This window comes from Bolinopsis microptera, chromosome 11 (assembly GCF_026151205.1).
Source record: "Bolinopsis microptera isolate Bmic1 chromosome 11, MBARI_Bmic_1.0, whole genome shotgun sequence".
In the NCBI taxonomy this organism is placed as follows: domain Eukaryota; kingdom Metazoa; phylum Ctenophora; class Tentaculata; order Lobata; family Bolinopsidae; genus Bolinopsis; species Bolinopsis microptera.
The window spans coordinates 8,989,601-9,014,310 of NC_087082.1; the positions used below are offsets into that span (position 1 = coordinate 8,989,601).

Sequence of the window (24,710 nt, forward strand, 5' to 3'; positions counted from 1 at the left end):
ACATTTGCAGCAGATCATTTTTGAAAGGTATCTTCCAAGCTCATCCAGTGTCTTTCACGGATCTAACTGCCACCAATTCTTAAGAAGCTACTCAAATCCAAATTTTGTCCTTTTTCTCAAGGTAATGGTTGACTCCTAAGGTTATTAATAGTTTATTACGCTAAGTTAACCGGAAGTACTTTAATCTATAAAGATAACAGCAACATCCGTTTTTGATATATTTCTTGATTCGCAGAATCTGCCAGTTAATACATTTTACTTGAAGAAGCTTTTCTTTTCAATGTTTTTCATTTTAAAGTAATTTAAATGTTACCGTATTTTATTGTTATACATAACTAATATTGTCATTCGTCCAGCCATGTCACTGTAACAACTAACAGCCATTTCCAATAGATCAGATAATGTTACTTTTCACTTTTGCTGCCATATCGGCAGTTCTTCTGTCGCCCGCCTACGCTAAAAAACCTGTAGATTTCCAAACTATGCAGATCAACTACGCCCCCGACCACGCCCTCGACATAAAGGAGGGAGAAACCCAGATTTTCAGGTAGCATATTAATACTATCCAATTATCACAGTGCTGGCAAGCATGACCGTGCCAGGTGCCTCTTATATTCTAATTCACTATACTATTTACCCCCTTTACTATTTACCCCCTTTACTATTATACCTTAATTCCCAAAAATTTGTGTGCTAAAATTACAAAAAGTGGTGCTTCGTAATGACTTAATTCTCCCCGATAGAGAATTTAAAATGTGTTTAAAATAAAGTAATAAATTTCATACGTATCAAATTGGATGTGCTTTCGGTGGAGATATAACCTGCACCTTTGAGTAAAACACCTTTTTTATGGATAGAAAGGTTACTGTTAAGAGTTTCAAGCAACGGTCATTTTACAAAAAGGAAAAGAGTTAAGCATCTCTTGAAAAATAGCCTGTACGACACTCTAAGAACCCGTATTATATGAGCCCTTTTTTGCGATTATAATCCCCATGTTAATTATCTCATACTACAGCTTAACGTCATTTAAGTTGAGATTTTTCTGAAATTTACGAGGTTTTGCAAAAATTCAAACGTTGCTCCAGTCATTTTATTTGACTATATATAGTATATATACGATGACAATTTAAAATCGAGGAAACAGCTGATAATAATGAATGACAATTTGCAATTACCCAAGAAAAATTATGAACCAGTCTATCGCGTCGCATCTACAGGCTGAAGACAAAGTGCCGTTCTCCTGTGCTACAGCCGTACAGGCGCAGGAGAACGGCACAGAAGAGTAATCAGAAGACGACTTCAAGTCTCCGATTTATCGATTCGCATTTCGCATCTACCTGGATATAATACTAATAGCTTATGGTATTAGTTATACGTACATATAAACTACACAATATACAGGTTATTCGCGATACATAATCAGAAGACGACTTCAAGTCTCCGTCGTACTCCGATTTATCGATTCGCATTTCGCATCTACCTGGATATTATAATACTAATAGCTAATGGTATTAGTTATACGTACATATTATAAACTACACAATATACAGGGTATTCGCGATACATCGAAACGGTTTCAAACATCTGTAGACTAGATTAATTCATGAAGGAGTAACCAGCTACCTTACGAGACATATTATACATATACTTCACGACAATCTTGAATCTGTTGTAAAACAGGGGTTCCAGAAAACCCACTTCCCGATACTCCTGAAACTTGAAACTTTTTTGCAGTCGATTTGGTCAACATCTAGACGCCCTGCAACATTTCAGATCTCTAACTCAATTTTAACATGGTTTTTAAGGCACCTGAATATGGCAATTTTGGATTTTTTACTGAATTTCGTATAACAGTGCTGGCGCGTATTTTGGGCAAATTTCTTAAAAACCTCCACATAAATATTTCTAATTCCTGTTATCTTTGACATTTAATTATATTATAATGTTTTGAACTTAAAATATGCTTGCTGAACGACTTCCGATGAGTCTTAATGCCTGGAAAACAGTAAAGGGGTATAATAGTAAAGGAGGCATAATGGTGTTTGTATAAGCTTATATAAGGGAGACAGTCGTGCTTGCCAGCACTGTGATATTGTAAAGTGACGTACACATTCTCACATCGTAAATGTAAGTTTGTATGTCCAATGTGGTTAAACTTAAGGCCTTATTTCAAACATTTTCCACTTCGAACTTTTTGTCCAGAATATGACAACTATGAGAACGGAGTACGCATAGACTTGAATTCGTCTAGCAGCATTTAGGTCACCGCGTAATTACCTTATCGGACCTTATAGTTATTTGAACGGACATTAATTGAACGCTGGAGAGTGGAGGCCCTAGGCCTAGCGTTCATCTTAATGTTATGTCTGTTCAAATAATGTTCGTCCGTTTAAGGTCCGTTGAATTTTTTCAAAAATTATTCCACTGAGAACGTATTGTCCAGTATATAACAACTTTTTAATTTCAGTTAATTTCAATTTCTATCAGTATCATCGACTAAACTATATATCAGTCTATCATTGGATCAATGAAAAACAAGCTATTATAAAATTTCAATATTCTAAATATTCTAAATATCATATTATGGCACTTCTGCACTTTCTTGATGAACGGTTCCTCGTTCATTTCTTTGGAGTTACTATCAATCTACCTCCACATCTTCTAGATCTCTTACAACTGGTTATTTATCCAACTCGTAGTTGTAGCGGGTTATAATGAACAATATCAACTGCTCTATCTTAATCTATATTATAGTGTACGCTATAATAATCATATAGATCTATAACGTTTGTTTCAAAACATTTTGTACGTACCTCATGCGGTACGGCTTTGTATTAGAGATTCCTTAAGGCAAGCTGATCCTCACAGTCTGATCGTGAGACCTAAAAAAATGTATCGAGATCTTTTTTTAAAAGAGAGGTTAGGCCAAGATACCTAGCCCACGAGAGGATAGCATTGAGATGCTCTCGAGATCTGATCCGGTTAAAAAGTCTATATGCCAGGTCCTTAGCATACGATCACAGAGTCTAATGGCATGAAGTGCACGATATCGGAAATTACAAAACTGTTAGGATACATTTTTAATTTTCGAACAGTTTTGAAATTTTCTTAAAACTTTTCAGTAAGCTTTTAATTCTCATGTTCCAGTCCTGCAGCTAAATCCTTAGATAGGACACAGGTACTCGGTTCCTGAGTTCCTGGTCGTATGCAATATAGGTTACCCCTGGGGTTACCTTATCGGACCTTACTTGGACGGACAATACTTGAATGCTGGAGGCCCTAACGTCCATTTTAATGTCCGTTTAAATAAAGTCCGTTCATTTAACGTCCGTCCAAGTTAAAGTCCGTTGAATTTATTTCAAACATTTTCCACTTCGAACTTTTTGTCCAGAATATGACAACTATGAGAACTTTATTGTGCCGTAAATTAACGACGGAAAGGTTCTCCTTGGTCTGCATCTGCCGGAGGCACAGAAAACTATATACTAGTATAGATAAAACCACTTCACGCCGAATGGCTTGTAAAAGTTAACACTGAAATGCAGGACCGGGGTAGTTTGATAAAAAAAGTTTCCATAAAGCTAGAAATCACTGATGGCGATGCTTTTCTTTAAGCATGGACTATTTCATGCACGAAAACCCATTAGGTGAAAATGATATGTGACACTGATCATGTACACATATTTAAACATTTTTAATGCTTAACGACTGCTTTTCTAACTTACTGTATAAAAAATAGATTTAAAAATCATTTGCTGAAATAAAAAACGGTTTTTGAAAAATGGAAAAAAATTTCGGATTTTTGATGTTTTTAAATGATTTCTACATTCTACCGTTCATATTAATGTCCGTTCATAATTATGTCCGTTCATTTCATGTCCGTTCAAATATAGTCCGATCATAAGATAACTGATTTTGAGGGAGTCTTTGAGTACTTTGTGATCACTTACAATCGTTGTACGCGGCTTTGTTGGGCTGCATTTGTATTGAGAATTCGGTGCACGGTTACGTGATCTAGGTTGTAAATTGTGTCTAGTTCAAGGATTGGTTTTATGTATCGATAAGGTAAGTTGTGTATGTATGTAAGGAAAGTTTTGTGATTTTTGTTCTTTTAAGGCTGCAGTGAGAAACGAATTCGACATTGATTTTGTATTTAACCTTTTGAAGTAATTTAATGTTAAGCGAATTGATTGATAAATCAAAGGAATTATTCCTGTTTCTCCCCATACAACTACATTTGATGCTTTACGATGGACTCCCCTAGTAACAAGTAAGAGCATTAGCATTTATTCTTATAATTCGAACTAAAATCGAAATTATTACCAGATGTTATTATCGAAGTTATCAGATTTCAAAAGGATATATAGTACCCGTTGCCGGGGTGATTTTGTCAAGTTTAAAATATAATATACTAGAAACCCGCTAGTCGAAAGCTTTGTTCGAGGAAATTTTAAAAATCAGTTATGTTTTAATTTCTCTTCATCATACAGCTCTGTTATACAGTAGACATAATTGAATTTATTTAACAATGGCGACAGCGTTGTTAGTATTCGGATTCCCAAAACGATACTTTTTACCGCATCAAAAAATACCAATCACAACCAAAGTTATGAATATAAGTCATAGCGTGAGCGTAAATGTGAGCTAGTTTTGAAGTTATGACGTAGCATACAGCATAACAACGCGCGTAGTTAAGATGTTCTTGCTCGCGCACGTGCATTTTTATCGTTGCTACGCAACAGCGCAGTAAACCTTTGCTAAAATAACGCCATTATTCTAACGATTATTTAACCTCACTTCCGACGTTAATTATAAAAAATCTAAAGCCTAAATCAAAATTCTAAGAATGCTATAGCCTATTCCTATCCTTTTTCTACAACCCTGCTAAAAATGGCGAGGTTTCAACTCCATTTGCGAGCTGGGTTTGGCTTCACCAGAGGGTCATTTTGAGGTCGATTTTCGGTGTTTTTTCTTCTATGTCCCCGTTGCCGGGGAAATTTCGTCAAGTTTAAAATATAATATAGATATGTAAAAGAAATGAGAAGGTTTAAAGATTGAGTAAAAATCTAAATGCAATAATCTTACATAAAGATTTAAAAATACAGAAAATAGCAATATCAAGTGGAACAAGTAGGATAAGGAATAAGTTCAGCATATTGTGTTGAGTCCTACTAAACTGAATTTAACTTTGGTTACGCACGCTTAAGTAACCTAGTTCAAGTTGTGAAGATTTAATAAAGTCCGTTATCTAGTCTGGTTACGGTCGCAGTATCTGGAAATTACCTGGAAACATATGTTCCGCCGAATAGAGATTACGTGGAATGAAAAACTGAGCGCCGCCTAATAATCTGGAAATTGATAAGAAAGGTCATTGCATTTGAAGCATGAAGAATAAATTAGTGAGGAAAAAAACCGATTTGTTTGAGATTAGAAATTGCCGTTTGGAGCACAATTTTCTCAAACGGTAGTACGGACTATAACACGTACAGAAACACAAGACACAGCAAAAAAAACCCTAAAAAAGTCCACTTATCACTCATGAAGTGGGCCATGAATGCTAACATGTTGCATGAAGGCTATAATGGCTCTCACGTAATATCAATATGTGAACGATCCCCCTTATATGTGATCCAGTGATCCGCGATAGCTTGCAACTACAGTTATTAAACTACAGTTATATCTTTACATGATCTGAGTGGCACCATTGTATGCCATGGGATCATGAAATAACACGAAAATCGGTCTTCATTATTACCACATGATCTGCTCATCGACATACAGCATGAGGGTGTCATAATTATTGGCGCGTAGACAATTTTGCGTAAAATTTTAGCTTACCCAAGCTTTTAGAAACGATCATTACTTGACTTCTGAGGGTCAGTTTCCTATGCTGATGCAGTCTTGATTATTCGAGAGATAATCCTTTAAACTACAGTTCAGTTCAATCTAAAAACGAAGTCCAATTAAGAGGAAAGAAGCTAAATGTCGTCGATAATCACGACGAAAGAGAAAAATGTGGATTATTGGACTTGAATGTTGAAGCTTCCAGTTCCCCTGAATTCCGGGTTGCGTCCGCCCGGCTATATTTTATTGCGTCAGTTATGAAAGAGAGCTTTTATAAGAGCTACAGTTTTCTATTTGTTTCGCTATCGCTTGAAGAGCTGTGCACTTTATTAGTCTAACTCTAAAGAATGATTTCAGAAAAAATTTCACCGAAACAAATTACACATAAATCCCTTAGGCCGTTATTTAAAGGGTTATTTAAAGGGTCGATTCCATACTTGGTTAGATTTATGAAGGATCCTACATAAATCTTACCAAGTATGGAATCGACCCTTTAAATAACCCTTTAAATAACGGCCTAAATTATGGGTTTTGAGGTACATCAACACAAAATTCTGAAATTAAGAAAAAGTTCAAAAGATCGTTTACAGAGTCACAGACCAGTTTTTGAATTTTGCAACATTCAAGTTGAACTTGAATATTACATTTACAACTTTTATGTATGTTAAGTACAATTTATAGTATTACTGGGCAGCGCTCAGCCTGTCATTTCGCCGCGAATCTCAGCTCAATTATGTTTATGAATATAAATAATGGCATGGGGTCCCCAGGCCCCCAGGTACAATTGAGATAAAACGTGTCTCATGACGTTGATAAAGTGAAACTGGTCGTTGGATTCATTATCTGTATCTGTACTGTATCTGTATCTGAATGCTCGTAAGTCGGCATTATATTAAAGTTATTGTTAAACTAGAGTAGTACGTGACGGTGAGTCTTTATTTTTATTGTGCGTGTTTTTCCACGTGAGAGTCGCGTAAAGTAAACCCGTTAAAACAACTCGATGTCTCCGTCAGTATCGCATTGAGCCGTTATAATACTAATAGTAGCCCTTAGGGCAACTATAACATCATGATTTGAACACTGTCGATCATTTGCTTTTTTCCCTTGATTTTGTACAAGGGATGAAATCTGTGGTAAATACAATGCACTCTAAAATCTAGATCTATAAAACGGAGAACGAGATACCGGGACTTAGAGTACGTGAATCTGTATTTTTATTGTGCGTGTTTTTCCAGCATGAAGTCTCAAGATTCCGAGGAACAATCAATAAGTATCAATACAAGTTAATACAAGTTCAAAAACATGTTATCTTTATACTGGGAACTGAATTGTACCAAAGATCTTATCTTCATCTCTCATATCTTTTTTCAATTAACATCTTGCAGAAGAATATGTGAAGAATCATGTCTACTTATTAAGTTATTAGCGTGAAATTATCACAGTGTGGTTCAACTGCAAAGGTGCCGTATAGTACCGGAAACTCGTACTTCGTTTTATAGATCTAGATTGTATAATTAGTGGGGCGTGGAGGTTGTATTTCCCATGGATTTCAACCCTGGACTAAATCTCGAGAAATGAGACCAACTTCTTTTTATGTCATAAACACTAAACAGGATTAAACAGGATTAAACATGAAATTACCAGAGAGAACACTAACGGACTCGTCTTGGCTATACAAGAATTAATAAATCAATAAATAAAAGTATCAAAACTAAATCATTTAAAAATAGTAAAATTTAACAGTTTACAATTTCACGAACATAAAAGAAGATCGTCTATAATAATTTAGGGTAATACAGTAAACAAAGTTCGAGTACTACATCTGTTGGCGAGGGTTAAGAGACGTTTTAGGGGTTCTTTTGCGATAGTCAAAACGCGACAACTAGCGCTGGATGGCGACAACTAGCGCTATCCAGCGCTAGTTGTCGCCATCCAGCGCTAGTTGTCGCTATCCAGCGCTGAATAACGCTGGCCAGCGCAAAATATATATGTTTGATAATTGTCGCTATCCAGCGCTAGTTGTCGCCATCCAGCGCTAGTTGTCGCCATCCAGCAATTGTCGCCATCCAGCGCTAGTTGTCGCTATCCAGCGCTAGTTGTCGCTGGCTATGCGACACTGTCGCACGCGATAGTTTGCGATGGCCAGCGCAACTGGCCATCGCAGAAAACAGTTCGATAACTAGCGCTGGATAGCAACAACTAGCGCTGGATAGCGACAACTAGCGCTGGATAGCGCTAGTTGTCGCCATCCAGCGCTAGTTGTCGCGTTTTGACTATCGCAAAAGAACCGTTTTAGGAGGATTACGTAGATTTGAGGAGTCTGTAAGGTACTTCCCGAACTCTTTTATATGGGTTGAGTTTATTATAAATGACCCGTTTATAGGCTATTAGTTTTAGGTCCTGTCTAACGTTGAACAATTAAAACAGTTGGATAAAATACGAATAAAAGTAACGTTGACAATAAGTATAATATCAAGACGATAAAGATGGGAGTAAAGAGTCTATTCAGTAACTCAGTAAAGTCCGTGGCAAATCTCCCGTGCTAGAATCGAAGTGTCCCTCCTTGCTGAAGTCTGCTTAGACACGTATTGCGATGTTGCTGTGACGTCACGTTGTAGTGCAGATGTGCTGGGATAAGAGTGGTGTCCGGTGTCCAGGCGATGTGTCCTGCTCCTAGTCGTGGACGCGTTGACTGTGTTAGTAATCAGCCACTGAGTTGACGGCTGTATTACTTCGTTGTTAAAGTGATCTTCTGTTAATCAGTTGAACTGTGGGAGAGCGTGGTTAAGCTTAAAGTTAAGAAGTTAAAACTTGTTATACAGAAGGTATAACAAATCCTCTCTACCAAAACGTTGAAAGAAGAAGTTTAAACTTGTTATACAGAAGGTATAACAAATCCTCTCTACCAAAACGTTGAAAGAAGAAGATAAAAGATTTAAATTGAAAGATGAAATGAAAAAGAGTACTTCCTGTAACTAGTACATTTTCATGTACAGCTGAATACTTGTAGATGGACGTAGAGTAGAGTATCTTAGTCATCCTGAATGTTAAACCAGCAGACAGGGCTCATAGGGCGTTGATGAGAATGTGCGTTGACTTGACTCCTGTTAGGAATGGTAACTTTTCCTGGATATGGGATTTCTGAGTCAGAATTGTTTAGCGTGATGCTAATATCGTTGATAATATCAGGTTGATTAAGGTTTGAATGAGTTAAGCTCAATTGACAATCGTTGATCATGTCGTTGGAAACAGTTGAAATGTTCTCCGTAATAGAGATATCAAGATTTTTAACCTCCCTGTTAATTGTGGTAGAGTAGTCCAAAGAGTTGGGCGTTGAATCAACATTTAAAAGATCAGGTGTAACATTATCAATAATGCTGTCTGATACTGACATACTCTAAACAGATAGAATATATTATCGTAACGTAGAAAGTGATAATAAGTTGAATTATGCTAATGAGAAGCAAGTGTAAGTAAAATAACATTACTGCGTAGAAAAGAAGTAAAGTAAACCAGTGGCTTTACTAGTGTGTAAAAGTACGTTGACACAAAACGAGTGAAATGTGAAGTGAGTCGTTATCGTTGGTAAGGAGGACCCCGGCTTCACGTGATTGTTAAACTCGTAATGCATAGGTTAGCTGAAGGTTGCGTAGAAGAGCACTTCGTTGAGATAAGATAATTCGATAAGTAGAAGCCCCCTTTGAGTTGGATGGGGTAGTTTCATGACTGGTGTTGCGTTTATCTGTACGTTGATTTGATAACTTAATATACTCAGCCGATAACCGTTGCCTGTGTTTTTACGTTGATTCGTAAGATTATTAACCATGTCATTGCACCCAAAGTTAATATGGTTAGACACGTTGACCAAATAAATTCCAGCTGTAGGAAATTGTTGGAGTGAAACTGGTTGATAACAGGGGTGATAAGACTGTTTAGCGAAGTGTTATCTCACCTATATTCCCAAATACTTGGGAAATTTCGGTTGAGTAAATAAAATTAAAAGGCGTTGAATTTGCCGTAAGATTAACCGTGCGAATCGGTTTACGTTGAACATTAGGGGAAGTTCGTTTAGCCTCCCCGGCTTGGAGTCCTCAAATATTATTCCCGCGTGCTGCACTGTGCTAGCAGAAAATCGGGCAAAAATTTAGAACACTAATCATAGTGTGAACCTGCATCAAAGTTATCATACCAATTTATTCAGCATTAAGACCCAGGTTTGATAACCAAGTCTTCAGAGGAACCCCGCGGATCCCATAATTTACCATAAAAGTTGCCGTAACAATATGTTAGTAACACCGAAAATACTAACATCCATATAGCTGAATGAAGTAGCAAGTAAGTACTAGTGAAATGTTAATCACAATGGAAGTTTTACCTTCAAGTGACTACGAAGTACTAACAAGCAGACTATTAGTGCTTAAAGCACGTGAGGTATGATACAATCATCTGACTTAATGTTGAGCTTTTAACTCGAGTCAGGCGTTATTGACACGTTGATAAAGTCAAACTCGTGAATAACCTACGTCACTTCTTAGAAGATTTCGTTTTGGTTATCTTCTTTTTTAGGGTTTTAACTGGTGAACTAAATCCATATTTCTTCACCCCAGTTACCCTAGGTCTTAAGCCATAACGAGCATTAGACCTGTGATCCGCAGTCAGATCTTCTTGTACTTCTGATCTGCTGAGTTCTCTGGAAGCTATAAAGGGAACTTTAACACCCTTTTTCTTACCGTGTTTATCTATGTCCGGCAGAGTTAGATTCCTGCCACTACCACTCGGTTGATTTTCTGGCTGTTCATTACCAAGCAAAGATGTGCTAGCATCATAGAATGCTTCTTGGTCATCATCTTCATTTTCTGACTCGTTGATTGAACTAGCAGGCGTTGAAACTACACTACTATCGTTGTTTAACTCACCTACTGGAATAGGTGCAACTCTGGGTTCCAAACTATTCGAAGGAGAAGGCATTTGTACCTCCTGTTGATCGGCATTTATAGGAGTACCAGTAGAAGTGGTACATTGGTTGGAGACAGTGTTTTGATCTGTCTTCCCTTCATTATTGTTTATAGCTTGACTTGAACTGTTATATGTATCAAGTTTAGTGTTCGTTGATAATGGAATATCAATAGATATGATGATGTCATCATCACTTTCGCTGTCCTCCTTGGGATCAGAAGGTTTGTGATTGGAAATTGAAGTTGATGGTTTATTTTTAGAATTTCCTGTTGATAAATTCTTCTCTAGTTCACCGTCGATATTTGAATATTTAGAGATTTTGTAGTGTTTTAATTTCTCGATATTTACTACTTTTTCTATTCCGTTGACTTGAATAATATAATTCCAATTGTTAATTTTATGGGTTATAAGGTAAGGACCGGTCCAGCGTTCACTATATTTGTGCTTTGGTACGTTGACAAGTAGGAAACAGTACTGCCCTTCTTCAAAGAATGGACCCTTAACTTTTTTGTCATACTGAGTAGCCATATATTGGACTCGTTGTTTAGTGCTGGCTATGACGGATCTGGTTACGTCACGGACTTGCTTATAAAGTTGGTAAGCATAATTTTCCTCCTTAGAAACATCCTTTTCAGATTGGAGTTTCTCTAATCTGTTGTCGTTGATAAACAGATCCCTAGGCATGATAGGCTCATGACCGTGGACTAAGTAATATGCCGAATGACCTGTTCTGGAGGATTTCAGCGCGTTGAGCACAAAGGTAATGTACTTAGCGTACAAGTCGTAGTTTTTAAAGTCCTTATCAGACAAAGTTGAACGAAAGGCTATGTTCAGGCGTCGATTCATGCTTTCAATTTTTCCCTGAGTTTTAGAACTGAAACTAGAGCCTGGCTTATCTTTAATGTTAAACACTTTGAGAATGGCCTGAAACAGTTTACTGGTGAACCCTGCACCTAAATCGTGGTGAAGGTTGTTAAACATGCCAAATCGCAATATCCAATGTTCAATAATTTTCTGTATCGTGACTTCAGCCTTTTGTGACTTAACTGGGATACAAACTAAATAACCGGTGAACATATCAGTGATATTTAATAGGGCTGTTATGCCTCGTGGAGTAGGCGTTTTAGATACTTCCAAGTGATCAATGGAAATAGCTTGAAAAGGGTGGTTATAAATTATAGGCCGTAGAGGTGCCCTTCGAAGTGCTTGTGCTTGTTTGGTTCTGTTACACACTAAGCATGCGTTGACCCACAATTCAAATTCTTTACGCATTTTGTAAAAGTAGAATCGTTTGATGCACAATTCATAGGAGTTTTCAGCTCCAGGATGACAATTTGAAATTGTGTTATGATACGAGTAGAGTACCCGTTCTATTAATGTGTAAGGTAACACAATAACTTTAGTGGTTTTCTTGGAATTAGCGTTGATTCTATTGATGTACAATATTCCATTGTTGAAAGTGAGTTGATTGAAATTTTTCCAATAATGGAATGTTTCACAATGAGAGCTGCGAGAGTCAATGTTAATTGGTTTTTTGTTGATTTTTACCCAATCAATAACCTCAAGCAATATTTTGTCGTTGAAGTACTCACTGCGTACGTCATCTAAGGTAATTGGCGTTGTTTCTTTTTCAATACTTTGAAGTAGTACGTTATGCAGCTTGGTTGAATCAAGCTCATCCGATTCTGATGATTCTTCATCAGTTGAACTCACACATGAGTCGCCAAAGCCGTATTTGTTCGTCTGGCAAATATTATCCTCATTATAATTGAGCATATCAGAGTCGTTGATTTTACTGATTTCTGATGTTTGTGTGCCTTGTGAGACTACACCTGCCAGATTTTTGGCATTAAAATCGTTGATTTTATTGTCAAAAACGCAATTTTTTGCAGTGACGTTGGTATTACGGGTTTGAGTTTGAGCATTAGTTGACTTCACTTCAAACGGTCCCCAACGAGAAAGATAATCACTTATTTTGATCTCTTCACTTTTTCCACTTATATGTTGAATTTTAAAAGTGAAACCTGCAAGCATAGCTAAGCGTCGTTGCATATAAGAATTTTCCTTATGAAAAATAGATTGTAATGAAAGCAGAGCAACACAATCTGTTTTTACAATAAAGGGAGTTGCGTGCAAGAGGATTCGCCAATGTTTTAATGCGGCTAGCAATCCTAACATTTCAAGTTTAGTAGCGCCCAATTTCTGTTGATGCTTTGGTACGCTTTTACTGAAATAAGCAACTATTCTACGTTGATTACCATCCCACTGAGTTAACGTAGCACCATGTCCAGCTTTGCTGCTGTCGATAGTTACTATGTATGATTGATATTTGTCAGTATAATCGACAATACCTAATATGGGAGCTGTCATTAAAGCAGTACGAAGTTTAGACCAACTTTCGTGACAAGAATCGTCCCAGTTAAATGGGGCGTTTTTCTGCAGCAGGTTGTATAATGGAGCGGCAGTTTGAGCGAAATGTTGAATGTGATTTCTGTGATAGTTTAACATACCTAGAAAGCTCTGTAAAGACTTAACGTTGATGGGAGGAGGCAGCTTTTTAATAGCTTGAATTTTGTCGTCCGAAACTTGTAACCCTTTTTCACTGAGAGTGTGTCCGACAAAATTGACCTCTCTGGCCATGAGATTTGTTTTATTGGGATTACATTTGAGATTACCCCATTCTAATCGTTGAAACATAAATCTTAGCCGTTTGATGTGTTCCCTCTCAGTGTTAGATGCCATAAGCAAATCGTCGATAAAGAAGCATAATGACGAGAAAGGCGTAGATTCGAACAAGAGTCCCATTGCGCGGGAAAATTCCGCAGACGAGTTGATAGCACCCTGGATCATTCTGTTAAACATATAGCGTCGTTGATTGTATGTGAACGCCGTTAAGTGGCGTGAATTTTGCTCTAAACCAATTTGAGTAAAACTGGAGGTTAGATCAAAATTTGACCAGAATTTACCTTCTGTCATTTTGTCGAGGATGTTGTTAATACGAGGTAATTCGTAATTATCCTTAATGACCTGAGAGTTAAGAGCTCTCGCATCCACCAGGAATCTGTGAGGATTGGCCGTTGATTTAGAATTTGGTTTGACTGCTAAGAAGACAGGAAGATTCCATATAGAGAATCTGCATTTAGATATTTGACCAGATTTTTCCAAGTTCTCTATCTGTTGATCCATAAATGGTTGCATCTTATAAGATGTTTGGCGCGTTGGTACCCATTTAGGAGTAAAGTCTCTTTTGAGAGTAAGCCTTGCTTCGTAGAATGAAGCGCATCCTAGATCGAATTTGTCTCTGGAAAAGCAGTGACTAAATTCCGTTATTAAGGACTTAAGCTCGTTTCTGTAATTTTCAGAAACATCTATTTTGTCAATTTTCAGTTGTTTGATTAAATTTTCGGGATTATCCCATTTTCCTTTTTCCCGTGTAACTTCAACGGGTTCAGCTGTTGATAGTCTCGGAACGTTGATAGAAGCATCGTAGAAATCAGTAGCTTTCTTAATAACATGTGCTTCTTGAATTGAACCAAAAGGTTGAAATGGTTCAATAAATGCCAACAGTTGATTTTTGTAGACTGTTACTTCCCAGGGCATTGGGTTGATACAGTGTATGGGTACTAAGTTCTTGTTAGAATAAGATATAGACCCAGTAACAAAAATGCCATTTGATTCGGCTAATTTCTTGTAAGGTTCTATAATTCCCTCATAGTTTGTCGTGGTATTACAAACAGGGATCTTGCCGTTGACGTAGCAAGCTGTTTTAGCTGGTATTTTAATGGTTCTGTTGCATCTTATTTTCATTCTAGATTTTATAGCAACAGGTTTGTTAATGAAGGTAACGTTGTTGTTATGGGGCATTTGAATCAATTTATGTGGTACGTTGATACACATGTTGAATTTCTTCATGAGATCCATACCCATCAAGATCTCAGAATCAAGATTATCACTAACTACAAATATGTGTCGTTGACTAGCTTTACCCAGTTGGAGGGACAGGACTATCTCCCCTCTCATAGGGATGATCTTCTTACCTAATCCTGCTATGAGTTTATTAGTAGGTCTGATGTTAAGTTCCAGATTCATTAAGTAGATTATTCTACTAGACACTAAGCTGATTGTTGCACCTGTGTCCACTAAAACGTTGCACATAGTATTTTCACAATATCCGTTGACAATAATTTGGTTATAGGGGTTTAATCGAGGTTGTAAATAGTTACTTCTATTGTTATTAGAGGCAATATTTTCGTTGAAATGAGAGAATTCACAACCCCTTTTCAGAGGCACATATTAGGTGCGATGGGTGCGGGATCGCACAATTTACCGTTTTCCGCACATTTCCGCATAATTTATTGTTTTCCGCACACTTCCGCACATTTTGTAATTTTCTGCATGTTTCCGCATAATCTAGCATTTTCCGCGTAATTTCGCATAATTTTGAAATTTTCGCGTTAAGATTTTTGAGTGTAAAAACCAAAATATGTTAAAAGTCGGGCCCTTTTAGGACCGTGACTCAGGCCCTTTTAGGACCGTGACTCAGGCCCTTTCGGGACCGTGACCCAGGCCCTTTTGGAACTCATACATAGGCCACGTGACCCAGTTACCACGTGACCCAGGCCCTTTCGGGACCCTGACCCAGGCCCTTTCGGGACCGTGACCCAGGCCCTTTCGGGACCCTGACCCAGGCCCTTTCGGGACCGTGACCCAGGCCCTTTTGGAACTCATACCTAGGCCACGTGACCCAGTTACCACGTGACCCAGGCCCTTTCGGGACCCTGACCCAGGCCCTTTCGGGACCGTGACCCAGGCCCTTTTGGAACTCATGCCTAGGCCACGTGACCCGGTTACCACGTGACCCAGGCCCTTTCGGGACCATGACCCAGGACATTTCGGGACCGTTACCCAGGCCCTTTCGGGACCGTGACCCAGGCCCTTTCGGGACCGTGACCCAGGCCGTTATGGAACCCTCGTCGTTACCGTACTTCGATCATACCTGCAGCCCTTTTTATCGGGTAATGAGCTCTATTCGTTGTAGCGTTGGCTTCATAGTGGGCTTAATGGATCTTGGATCAAATGGTTTACAAGTACTGACGATTAATGCCAACAAGCGTGTCACATATTTGCGATCACGCATGGGATCTGATCGACTCTATCAAGAGGCGTCTTCAAATAACTGTCTCCTGATCTCTACCAGATCAAGTCACTGTTCTCAGATAACTGAATCTCAATATAGGTTCAATCATGGTCTTAGTAAAGAACTACACCCTCAGTAACACATAAACAGACCTATTTTTGATAAGAGCGGCGGTTATACGTTTAGAATTTCCAAAGTCCTTGAGAAAATGCAAAAGAAAACCGCGCAATTCCCGCACAAATTTCGAAAAAATCGTCGCACATTTGCCGCATAATTGGTAAAAATGTATCGCACCTTACCGCATATTTTACCTTTATAGTCGGGTGCGGTACCGCATAATTTCGATTTTTTTACCGCACCTAATATGTGCCTCTGCCCCTTTTTAGTTTAAACCGTTATGATTTTGTATCGTTGATTGGTCAGTTGGAATCTGATTACTCCTAGAGACATGTTGTTGTGTATCAGGATTAGACGGAGGGAGATTCCTTCCATATTGTTGGAACTGTTCGCAATGTTGCATTGCTGGACGTTGACTTACAAAATGATTTACTGTATTATAAGAACAGTTTCGTTGAATATGACCTTGTTGTTTACAGCTATAACAAGTTACGTTACGATGGAAATTGTTTCCATAGGCATAACGGTCATTCCTTCTGTAATTATCGTTGTTATTATAATCATTGCGATAATTATACCTTTTATATTCCGGAGTCCTGGATCTACCTCGTCTATCGTTGAATCGACCAGGAGTATTAGACCTATATCTACTGGAGTCACGTGACGACGATCTCCTACGAGATCTGTCATAGTTGTCACTTCGTTGATTTCCTTGATTGCTATCCCTATCTCTGGGTCGAGATCTGTTGTGGTCTCTTGACGAAGATCTGTCTCTCCGTTGATGATAATCGGAGTTTGAGGCTCTATTGGGAGACTCCGATTTACTATATCGTTGATTATTATAAGACTCATTTCGTGGATAATCAGGTTTTTCTCTTTCCGGTTTGAACGAGTAAGTTGACTCTTTAAGAATCGAATTTACCTCCGGTTCCTCGTTGAGCATTTCGTTGACTTTTTCTAAGCGTTTTGCTAGGGTTATTGCATTTTTGAACGTTGATAAAGATGATGCTTCATTAAGTTTTCTCCTCATTTGAGGATCTTTAACTCCCCGTAGGAATGCTATTAGACAATTTTCTTCAGCATCTTGCGTGTTAGAATATGCAATCATTGCTTTTTCTCTGAGACGAAATGCGTAATCCGCAATGTTTTCGTCAACTTTTTGACGACATTCCATCACTTCGTTTTTGAGTGAGATGGACATGTCCGCGTAGATTGCTCGCTTGTAAATTGGACAGAAAAGTTGAGCATTAGCTTTTTGTTCGTTGGTAAGTTCTACATTTCTTAATTGTGAATAAGTTTCATCGTCCAAATTTTGTAGAAAAAACATGTTAAGGTTTGGATCGTTGATTTTTGCTATGTAAACGTATTCTTGGAATCGTTCACAATATCTTGAGAAATTGTCTGTTTTGACAAATTTGGGCATTTTCGTTGATTGTGAAATTTTTAATTTTGCTAGTGCCTCTGTTAAACCTGGCTGACCACCGTTGGTTTGGGCTGCAGTTTGAGTAATCTGTGCTTGTAATTCTAATAAATCTACAGCCTCTTGTTTAATAAGAGTAGCGTTCTCACCTGCTTCGTCGATAATGGTTTTGAGTTGTTGAAGAAGTTGCTCTTTAGACATGTCTAGTTGTTCTCCTCTGGATCAGTTGTTTTTTTTTTGGATCGGGCTCCACTTATTATAAATGACCCGTTTATAGGCTATTAGTTTTAGGTCCTGTCTAACGTTGAACAATTAAAACAGTTGGATAAAATACGAATAAAAGTAACGTTGACAATCAGTATAATATCAAGACGATAAAGATGGGAGTAAAGAGTCTATTCAGTAACTCAGTAAAGTCCGTGGCAAATCTCCCGTGCTAGAATCGAAGTGCCCTCTCCTTGCTGAAGTCTGCTTAGACACGTATTGCGATGTTGCTGTGACGTCACGTTGTAGTGCAGATAAGCTGGGATAAGAGCGGTGTCCGGTGTCCAGGCGATGTGTCCTGCTCCTAGTCGTGGACGCGTTGACTGTGTTAGTAATAAGCCACTGAGTTGACGGCTGTATTACTTCGTTGTTAAAGTGATCTTCTGTTAATCAGTTGAACTGTGGGAGAGCGTGGTTAAGCTTAAAGTTAAGAAGTTAAAACTTGTTATACAGAAAGTATAACAAATCCTCTCTACCAAAACGTTGAAAGAAGAAGTTTAAACTTGTTATACAGAAGGTATAACAAGTTCATTATGGCTCCATATTCTTTTAGTATCAACAGGCTTTTGAGGTTGTCAGAGAGGTTGGACCTGAGTTGATGGTAGTAGGGGCACTCAGTTAAGACGTGGTCTTCGGTTTCTAGAATAGGAGTTTCAAAGAAGGGGTAGGGAGCTCTTCTAAAAAACGTATGACATCCGTTTCTGAGGAGCAGCAGAAGCGACACGTTTTAAGAGCTGTGTTGAGTTGATCTTTGTTGTAGCGACCTTTTTCTATCCTAAGATCGTGACTGCTACATCGGAGTTTAGCAATATTGACCCTTTTAAGCCAGCAGGGGAGCTGCAGTTTTTCACTGATTACTCGCTAGAAGTAGGGGAGAATTTTAACTCTATGCCATGCAGGTAAAAATGGGTAAAACCCATTATCTAATTTAAGTTCAGAGATATGGTTTTATAAGTTTCTGTTATGATCGTCAACTTTGATCATAGTAAGAGTCTCTGAGTTTTTGATTCGTAGGATTTTTGCCGTAACTTTTGGACAGTCTGTTCAACTCCCGCTTGCCATTTATGCAAAATTTATGCTACTGACATCAAACCACGGAGCTTTGAGCTTTATCCTTTGTCTCCTTTTTCTTTTTCCGCCCGCTATTTTCCTATCTGGCTTGTTCCTCGGACCTTTTGTCGGAAGAATTACATCGGCAATGTCTTGGAAGATAGATACGATCAGTTCTTCATTAACTTTAGGACACAAAATTTGTTTTTTGTCTGTGCACTGGGTTTCCGCGATTCGGGATACTTTCTGAAAAATTCTGGCGAATCCTGGATCGCATGAAACTGAAATTAAAGTTTCTCGTCCTCATTGAGTCATTTATTAATCCAATTTGTATTTTTTAGGTGCGTCTTCTAGTGTTTCAAGTTGATCAGCTGCGTCAACCAAGTTGTGTTTGTGCTTTGTTTTGCAGATGCACGGCTTGTGGTCAGAGAATTTGTTAAGATTCTGCACTTGGCATGACAGCACTAATTCCAACAATTTAGGTGTGACTGCCATATTATAGTCAACTACAGTTGACAGAGGTATATTCCCCAAAAATGTCTCACAGTGTATTACCGTTTCGGTTTAGCAGCGATAGTCGATTACAAGCGAGGAAATCTAACAAAATTATATTTATATCAAATGTGGTCAATATACAGCTTAGAGTACGCTATAATATAGAATATAGATCTATAAAACGGAGTACGAGTTAAACGGCTTAGTGGCTCAGTTGGTTAATCCGCCTGGTATTGCTTGAGGTACCAGGTTCGATTCCCGACTCTGTCACTAGCCGTGGGGTGAGCGTCGTCGACGCTCAGCTAAGGATCCTGAGTGGTCTATGCAGCCCCCCGGTCCACTCAGCCAAATACTCGAGAAATCGGGTGTGAGGGTTAAATGAGGAGCTGCCCATTGCAGCAAAGTCTCGGGCGAAGAAAGTATGGTACACACTACCTTAACCGTCACTGGCCTAATGTATAATTGAATCCTTCGGCTTCCTGTAATTGGCTGGTTACACACTTGTGTAACAATGTGGCTGTTGGAATGTCCGAAGTAAAATAAGTGTTGAGATTTTTAAAAAAAATAAAAGCCCCTCGTTTCTCTGCAACATCTCTCTCATTGTGCTAACTTTAAAGTAACTTTACAACATCATATTCCATATTTGACCAAAACCCAATTGTATTTGCAGACTACATGTTATAAATCGAAACTTGTTACAATTCGTAAGCCGTGAATGAATGGGAAAAGCGAGCGACCGATTTCATTCTCGGTATCATTTTGCATTTGATTACGGTCATTCAAATTGATATCATTGTCTTTTGTTTGGCAAAGAGAGACACTGGCAGCAGTCTACCCATGATTGTGGGTTTTGGTTAAATTTAATTATCCAGCAAAACATTTAACATTTATCTCTTTTTCCACTTTTACTGTCAACATTTTTCAGTGAGCTTCATCATGCAGGTACTGTGAACAAGAAACTAACAAAAGCCTTCTTTAAAAAACTTAATTTATAACTTAGCACTAACTTATTATAATTTATATAACCTATATCACTTAACGTAAATTATTACTTAACTTATACTTTATCAATTTTAATAACTTACAGTTATTAATATTTACAGGGCTCCACTCTGCAAAGGGGGACTGCTGAACGGCTGGTCCTTCAAAGCGAAGGTGTACATGATGAACGAACCTTGGGATTCTGCAGAGATAGGAGATGCCAACTGGCTCCATATCCAAGTCTCTAATGGGTGAGTTGTATAAAAGTTGTGTGCGGATTTCATCCATACATCTGGCATACGTGGTATACCTGCATTCTTCTAGCGTTCTACTCATCATTTGAGTAGTATGCAAGTATGTCCCTGTGTGTATTAATCAAGTTTATGCTGTTTATATTCAAGTACGATATTCCGTAAGAATGAAACTTGATACCGATTGATAAACAAGAATACCAACATGCTTCCTTCTCAGGCCCAACTTTACAAAGATCGTCCGAGATAACGCACAGGAAGCTAAAAAAGCCGGTTTTGACCCGAAACCTGATACTTCTCCGTTCACTTACAACAGTGCAACATGTAAGCCAACCTGTAACATACCACGTAACATGTAACATGTGACAGTTTTATAATATCGTAGCTGATTTGTAGTACAGTAATAAAATCCCTGTTTTTTCGCGAGTTTGGCGGGAATTCCACTACGCTAGATCGGGGAGCGATCAATTTTACAGTAATACATATGATGCTCAAATTATGTTCACTTTAGAGGCCAGTGTTTTCATTGTTGATTTATTATCAATTCGAGTCCAAGATTACGACACATCAACAAAATAACATTCTAAGGTAATTTGAAAGATTTCGGACAAAACTAGTTTTTAAGAATTTCAACAGCTTTAAATAGTCATTGTTTACTTTTTATAACAAATTATTTTGCCATACAGGAAATTTGCACAAAATTATCAGTATCAAATTTCTTTATGCTGAGCAGTGAGCAGACACTTTTCTGTAATCGACAAGCCCGCTTTTGATTTCTAGATAAAACAGACGCGGAACTAAGATGTCATTTTATATATCAGGTCATATAAGACATAATGCCATTAGCAATTTGGTAACGGATCATATTCATAGATGAATTTTGGTTTTTGACAATTTTACAATTCAATGGACACACTAGTTAGAGGCACCTGTTTTATATCAGACAGGTGTGTGCTATACAAACATTGTACATCTAAAATAACAAGTATAAAACCATAATACCATCATATTACAACTTTACAATAAGAATTATATATGACAGGGGGTTCGGACGACATATACATACAGATAACAGCAAGTCATGGGACCCCGACCTTCCAATACGGTTTGGAACTGGCAGCCAACGAGGCTCAGTTTAATCTTAACATCCCCGACGGCATGGACAGGTAATTACTGATTAAATACAAGACTAATTACCGTAGTTACTAATTAACAACAAGACTAATTAATTATCATAATTTGTCTTTTTCAATCAGTATTGACGAGTGACGACGTTTTGCAAACTTTGAAAAATTTCAAAACCTGAAGATGTTTTGTTCATTTTGTTGATATAATGAACTGCTCTTCTTGGCAATTGTACAACTGATTCCCTTTTCAGTGCGGAGATAGTCTCGGAGAGCGCTGCTACTAGAGGGTGTGGTATTCAGACCCTGGAACAGGTTGCTATCCCCCTCACCGCCCAACTTACCTCAGGTTAGCTAACTCCTTATATAGAATAGTACTAGGGGCGCTGCATTTGTTGCAACGAAAGAAGAGAAGTAGACTTTGTTAATGCAGCCTTTAACTTAATTGAACTAAAGCTGTACATGTTTAAAAGCTCAAAGGTCCAAATTAACCTTTAGTTTACTATAACTCCCAACTTTAAAACCTAATCACCAGGAGACACCGGTCAGTACAAGATCCCCTTCTGTTTCGAGGACACCTACGACCAGAGATCCCTGTCCCTGACCACCCTGGTCCCTGAAACAGTACAGGAGGCTCCAGGTGGTGTTGCGTCCTTCCTCTGCACTGACACCATGATGAACAATGATATATGCTACAGAGCTGTGGTGAGGAGTGATTGGCTTGATTCAATTTTTAGATTGATTGAGACTATCAACTGGATACTTGATAATATGTTCAGAGCATTGTTTGGAATGCAGACTGAAGGTGACCAATTTCAGGTCACAAACCGTGGTACGATGTTCTACGACTCCTCCGGTGCTAAAGTGAACGCAGTTATTCCAACCATCCCTAAAGCAGAGTACGGACCTGTCTACCTGCTTGTCCTTGCTCAGGGTATGATTCATGATATTATTTTAAGTATTTTAGGGTATTTCAGCTTTTCAGGGTACACTAAAAAACTAAAATCTGTTGAAGATCATGTTTTAGAATTATAAAAATGTTTTTAAAATTTTATCTCAGCCTTCAGATTTGCAGGTAAAATTAACACAAAACATCGCAGGTAACTATCACGACAAGGTTGAGTTCACCATCACAACCAAGCTGAGAAATCCATCTGGAGACGAACTTAAACTTAGCGGTAACTAAACTTTTTTAATCGAAACTATTACGCAATAATATTCAAAATTGAATACATAATCTTGAATCTTGTAAAACTCGGACCCTAAAATATTAATTCCTCCGTGCGTACCAGTTCAAATAAATCCTTACAAGTATAAATACAAGCAACCTCAACTAAATCTGCAGCTAGACTGCACCTGCAAAATTCGGTACAAATCGACCTCCTACAGCTGGAGCACATTAATTAGCACATTAATTAGCACATTAATTAGCACATTAATTGGCTCATTAATTAGCACATTAATTAGCAAATTAATTAGCACATTAATTAGCACATTAATTAGCATATTAATTAGCACATTAATTAGCACATTAATTAGCACATTAATTAGCACATGATTAATTTGACTCCTACAGACTCCTATGGCTAAATGTTAATTGGTTTTGGCGAGTCAAACATTAAACGTCAAATCAAGGCTTTAAACTTTCCCTCTCGTCTGTTCCTCGCAGTTCAGTTGTCGTATTTCCAATTTAGGTGCAGTTGTGATATGACCTTGTAGTGGTTTCAGTTGTCGTTTTGGGATTTAAGCTGATTGGTCACCCAATTAAGCTGATTGGGTGCCTGTTAACTGCGTGGGAACTAGGTTCAATTGGGTTCAGTTGTCGGTCACCCGAAAAACAGAACATTTTCACAGGCCTAGCACTTATTAATATTATTCGGCAAGTAGTTGTCCGAAATTACGATACATACAATTACAGGCCGCATAATCATACGTAGTACGTACTACTAGATCCTGGTGGAACTATAACTTGATCCATCATATCACGAAAGGCCCTGACTAAACCCGCCTTGTATGGTACGAAAAGAAATATTAAACTTAACGTCAATTCCACGCGGCTAATATGTGGTTGCTCAGATTAAGTTTGCTCATATGAAATATATATATGATTTTGACAAGATCAAGAAATTAAATTTATAGTTTCACTAAATTTTGCTCAAACTACTTGCTTTTTGAGAAGACTTCAACTTATAAATTTAACCTTCCTTTTTATTCAACTAAACTGTTCCCAGGCCACTCTGAGAAGGACTTACACAGTGTGTTGACCTACCTGAAGAGCAGCTACCAGAACAAACCTGCTCCTCTTGATCACGCATTTCAGCCTGAAGAAATGAAAGAGGAGCTGTAAGAGAAGATCAGAAGAAGGAGAAAAAGGAGCTGTTGAAGGATCAGCTCAAACAGGAGCTGTAAATCATTTGTCATTGAGTGTTACTGAGTGTTATATACATTAGTTTAGCGCTTTTTGTTAAACTTAGAGATGATTACTGGGCGGCGCTCTGCCTGTCACTCCGCCATCACTTGGATCGTTTATCAAGCTTAAGCCAATAAGCCTGAGGTCCCTAGGTAAATAGATATGGATTCTGGTGGTTTGATAAGGAAGTTGCTGTCACGTGCCAACAAAATATGCCTCACCTCCCCACTAGAATCCACATCTATAAGTAATATTTATATTGTTTGTCATATTGAGACTTTTACTTTCGTTCTTTACCCAGGGAATTTCTTTTCTTTTTTTATTAATAAGTTAATAGTTTACGATTTTAGTTTTGTAGGCATAATCATTGTTATTGTACTGCATTTGTTTTACAATTTTTTTGAATTCTTTGTCATTATTTATATACTTAGTTGCTATCAAATACGATAGTGTAATAAGGGTGTTAAAAGGGTGCTTGATGTTCAGCTCGACAAATTACCGTAGGCCCTAAAATTACTCCTCCAGATCCAGTCTTACCCTATAGTTCAATTGGACATAACTCATTTGATTTTGGACTTGATTTTGAGTATTTTTGGACCACATTGCAATGATATGAAGAATGATTTGGTATATCACTATTTTTGAGTGGACAATTTTTGAG

The 24,710-nt window shown here is 38.0% G+C and overlaps 1 protein-coding gene across 1 annotated transcript; it reads left to right on the forward strand.

Annotated features, from left to right (window-relative positions):
- The first annotated feature begins 397 nt into the window (after window positions 1-397).
- LOC134822921 (uncharacterized) lies at window positions 398-24,219 on the forward strand. Its single transcript, XM_063834198.1, has 9 exons — window positions 398-547; window positions 20,387-20,515; window positions 20,736-20,839; window positions 21,558-21,681; window positions 21,894-21,988; window positions 22,175-22,344; window positions 22,459-22,573; window positions 22,740-22,817; window positions 23,871-24,219. Exons 1-9 carry the CDS (start codon window positions 402-404, stop codon window positions 23,984-23,986), a joined length of 1,077 nt encoding a protein of 358 aa, XP_063690268.1. The 5' UTR covers window positions 398-401; the 3' UTR covers window positions 23,987-24,219.
- Window positions 24,220-24,710: the final 491 nt, after the last annotated feature.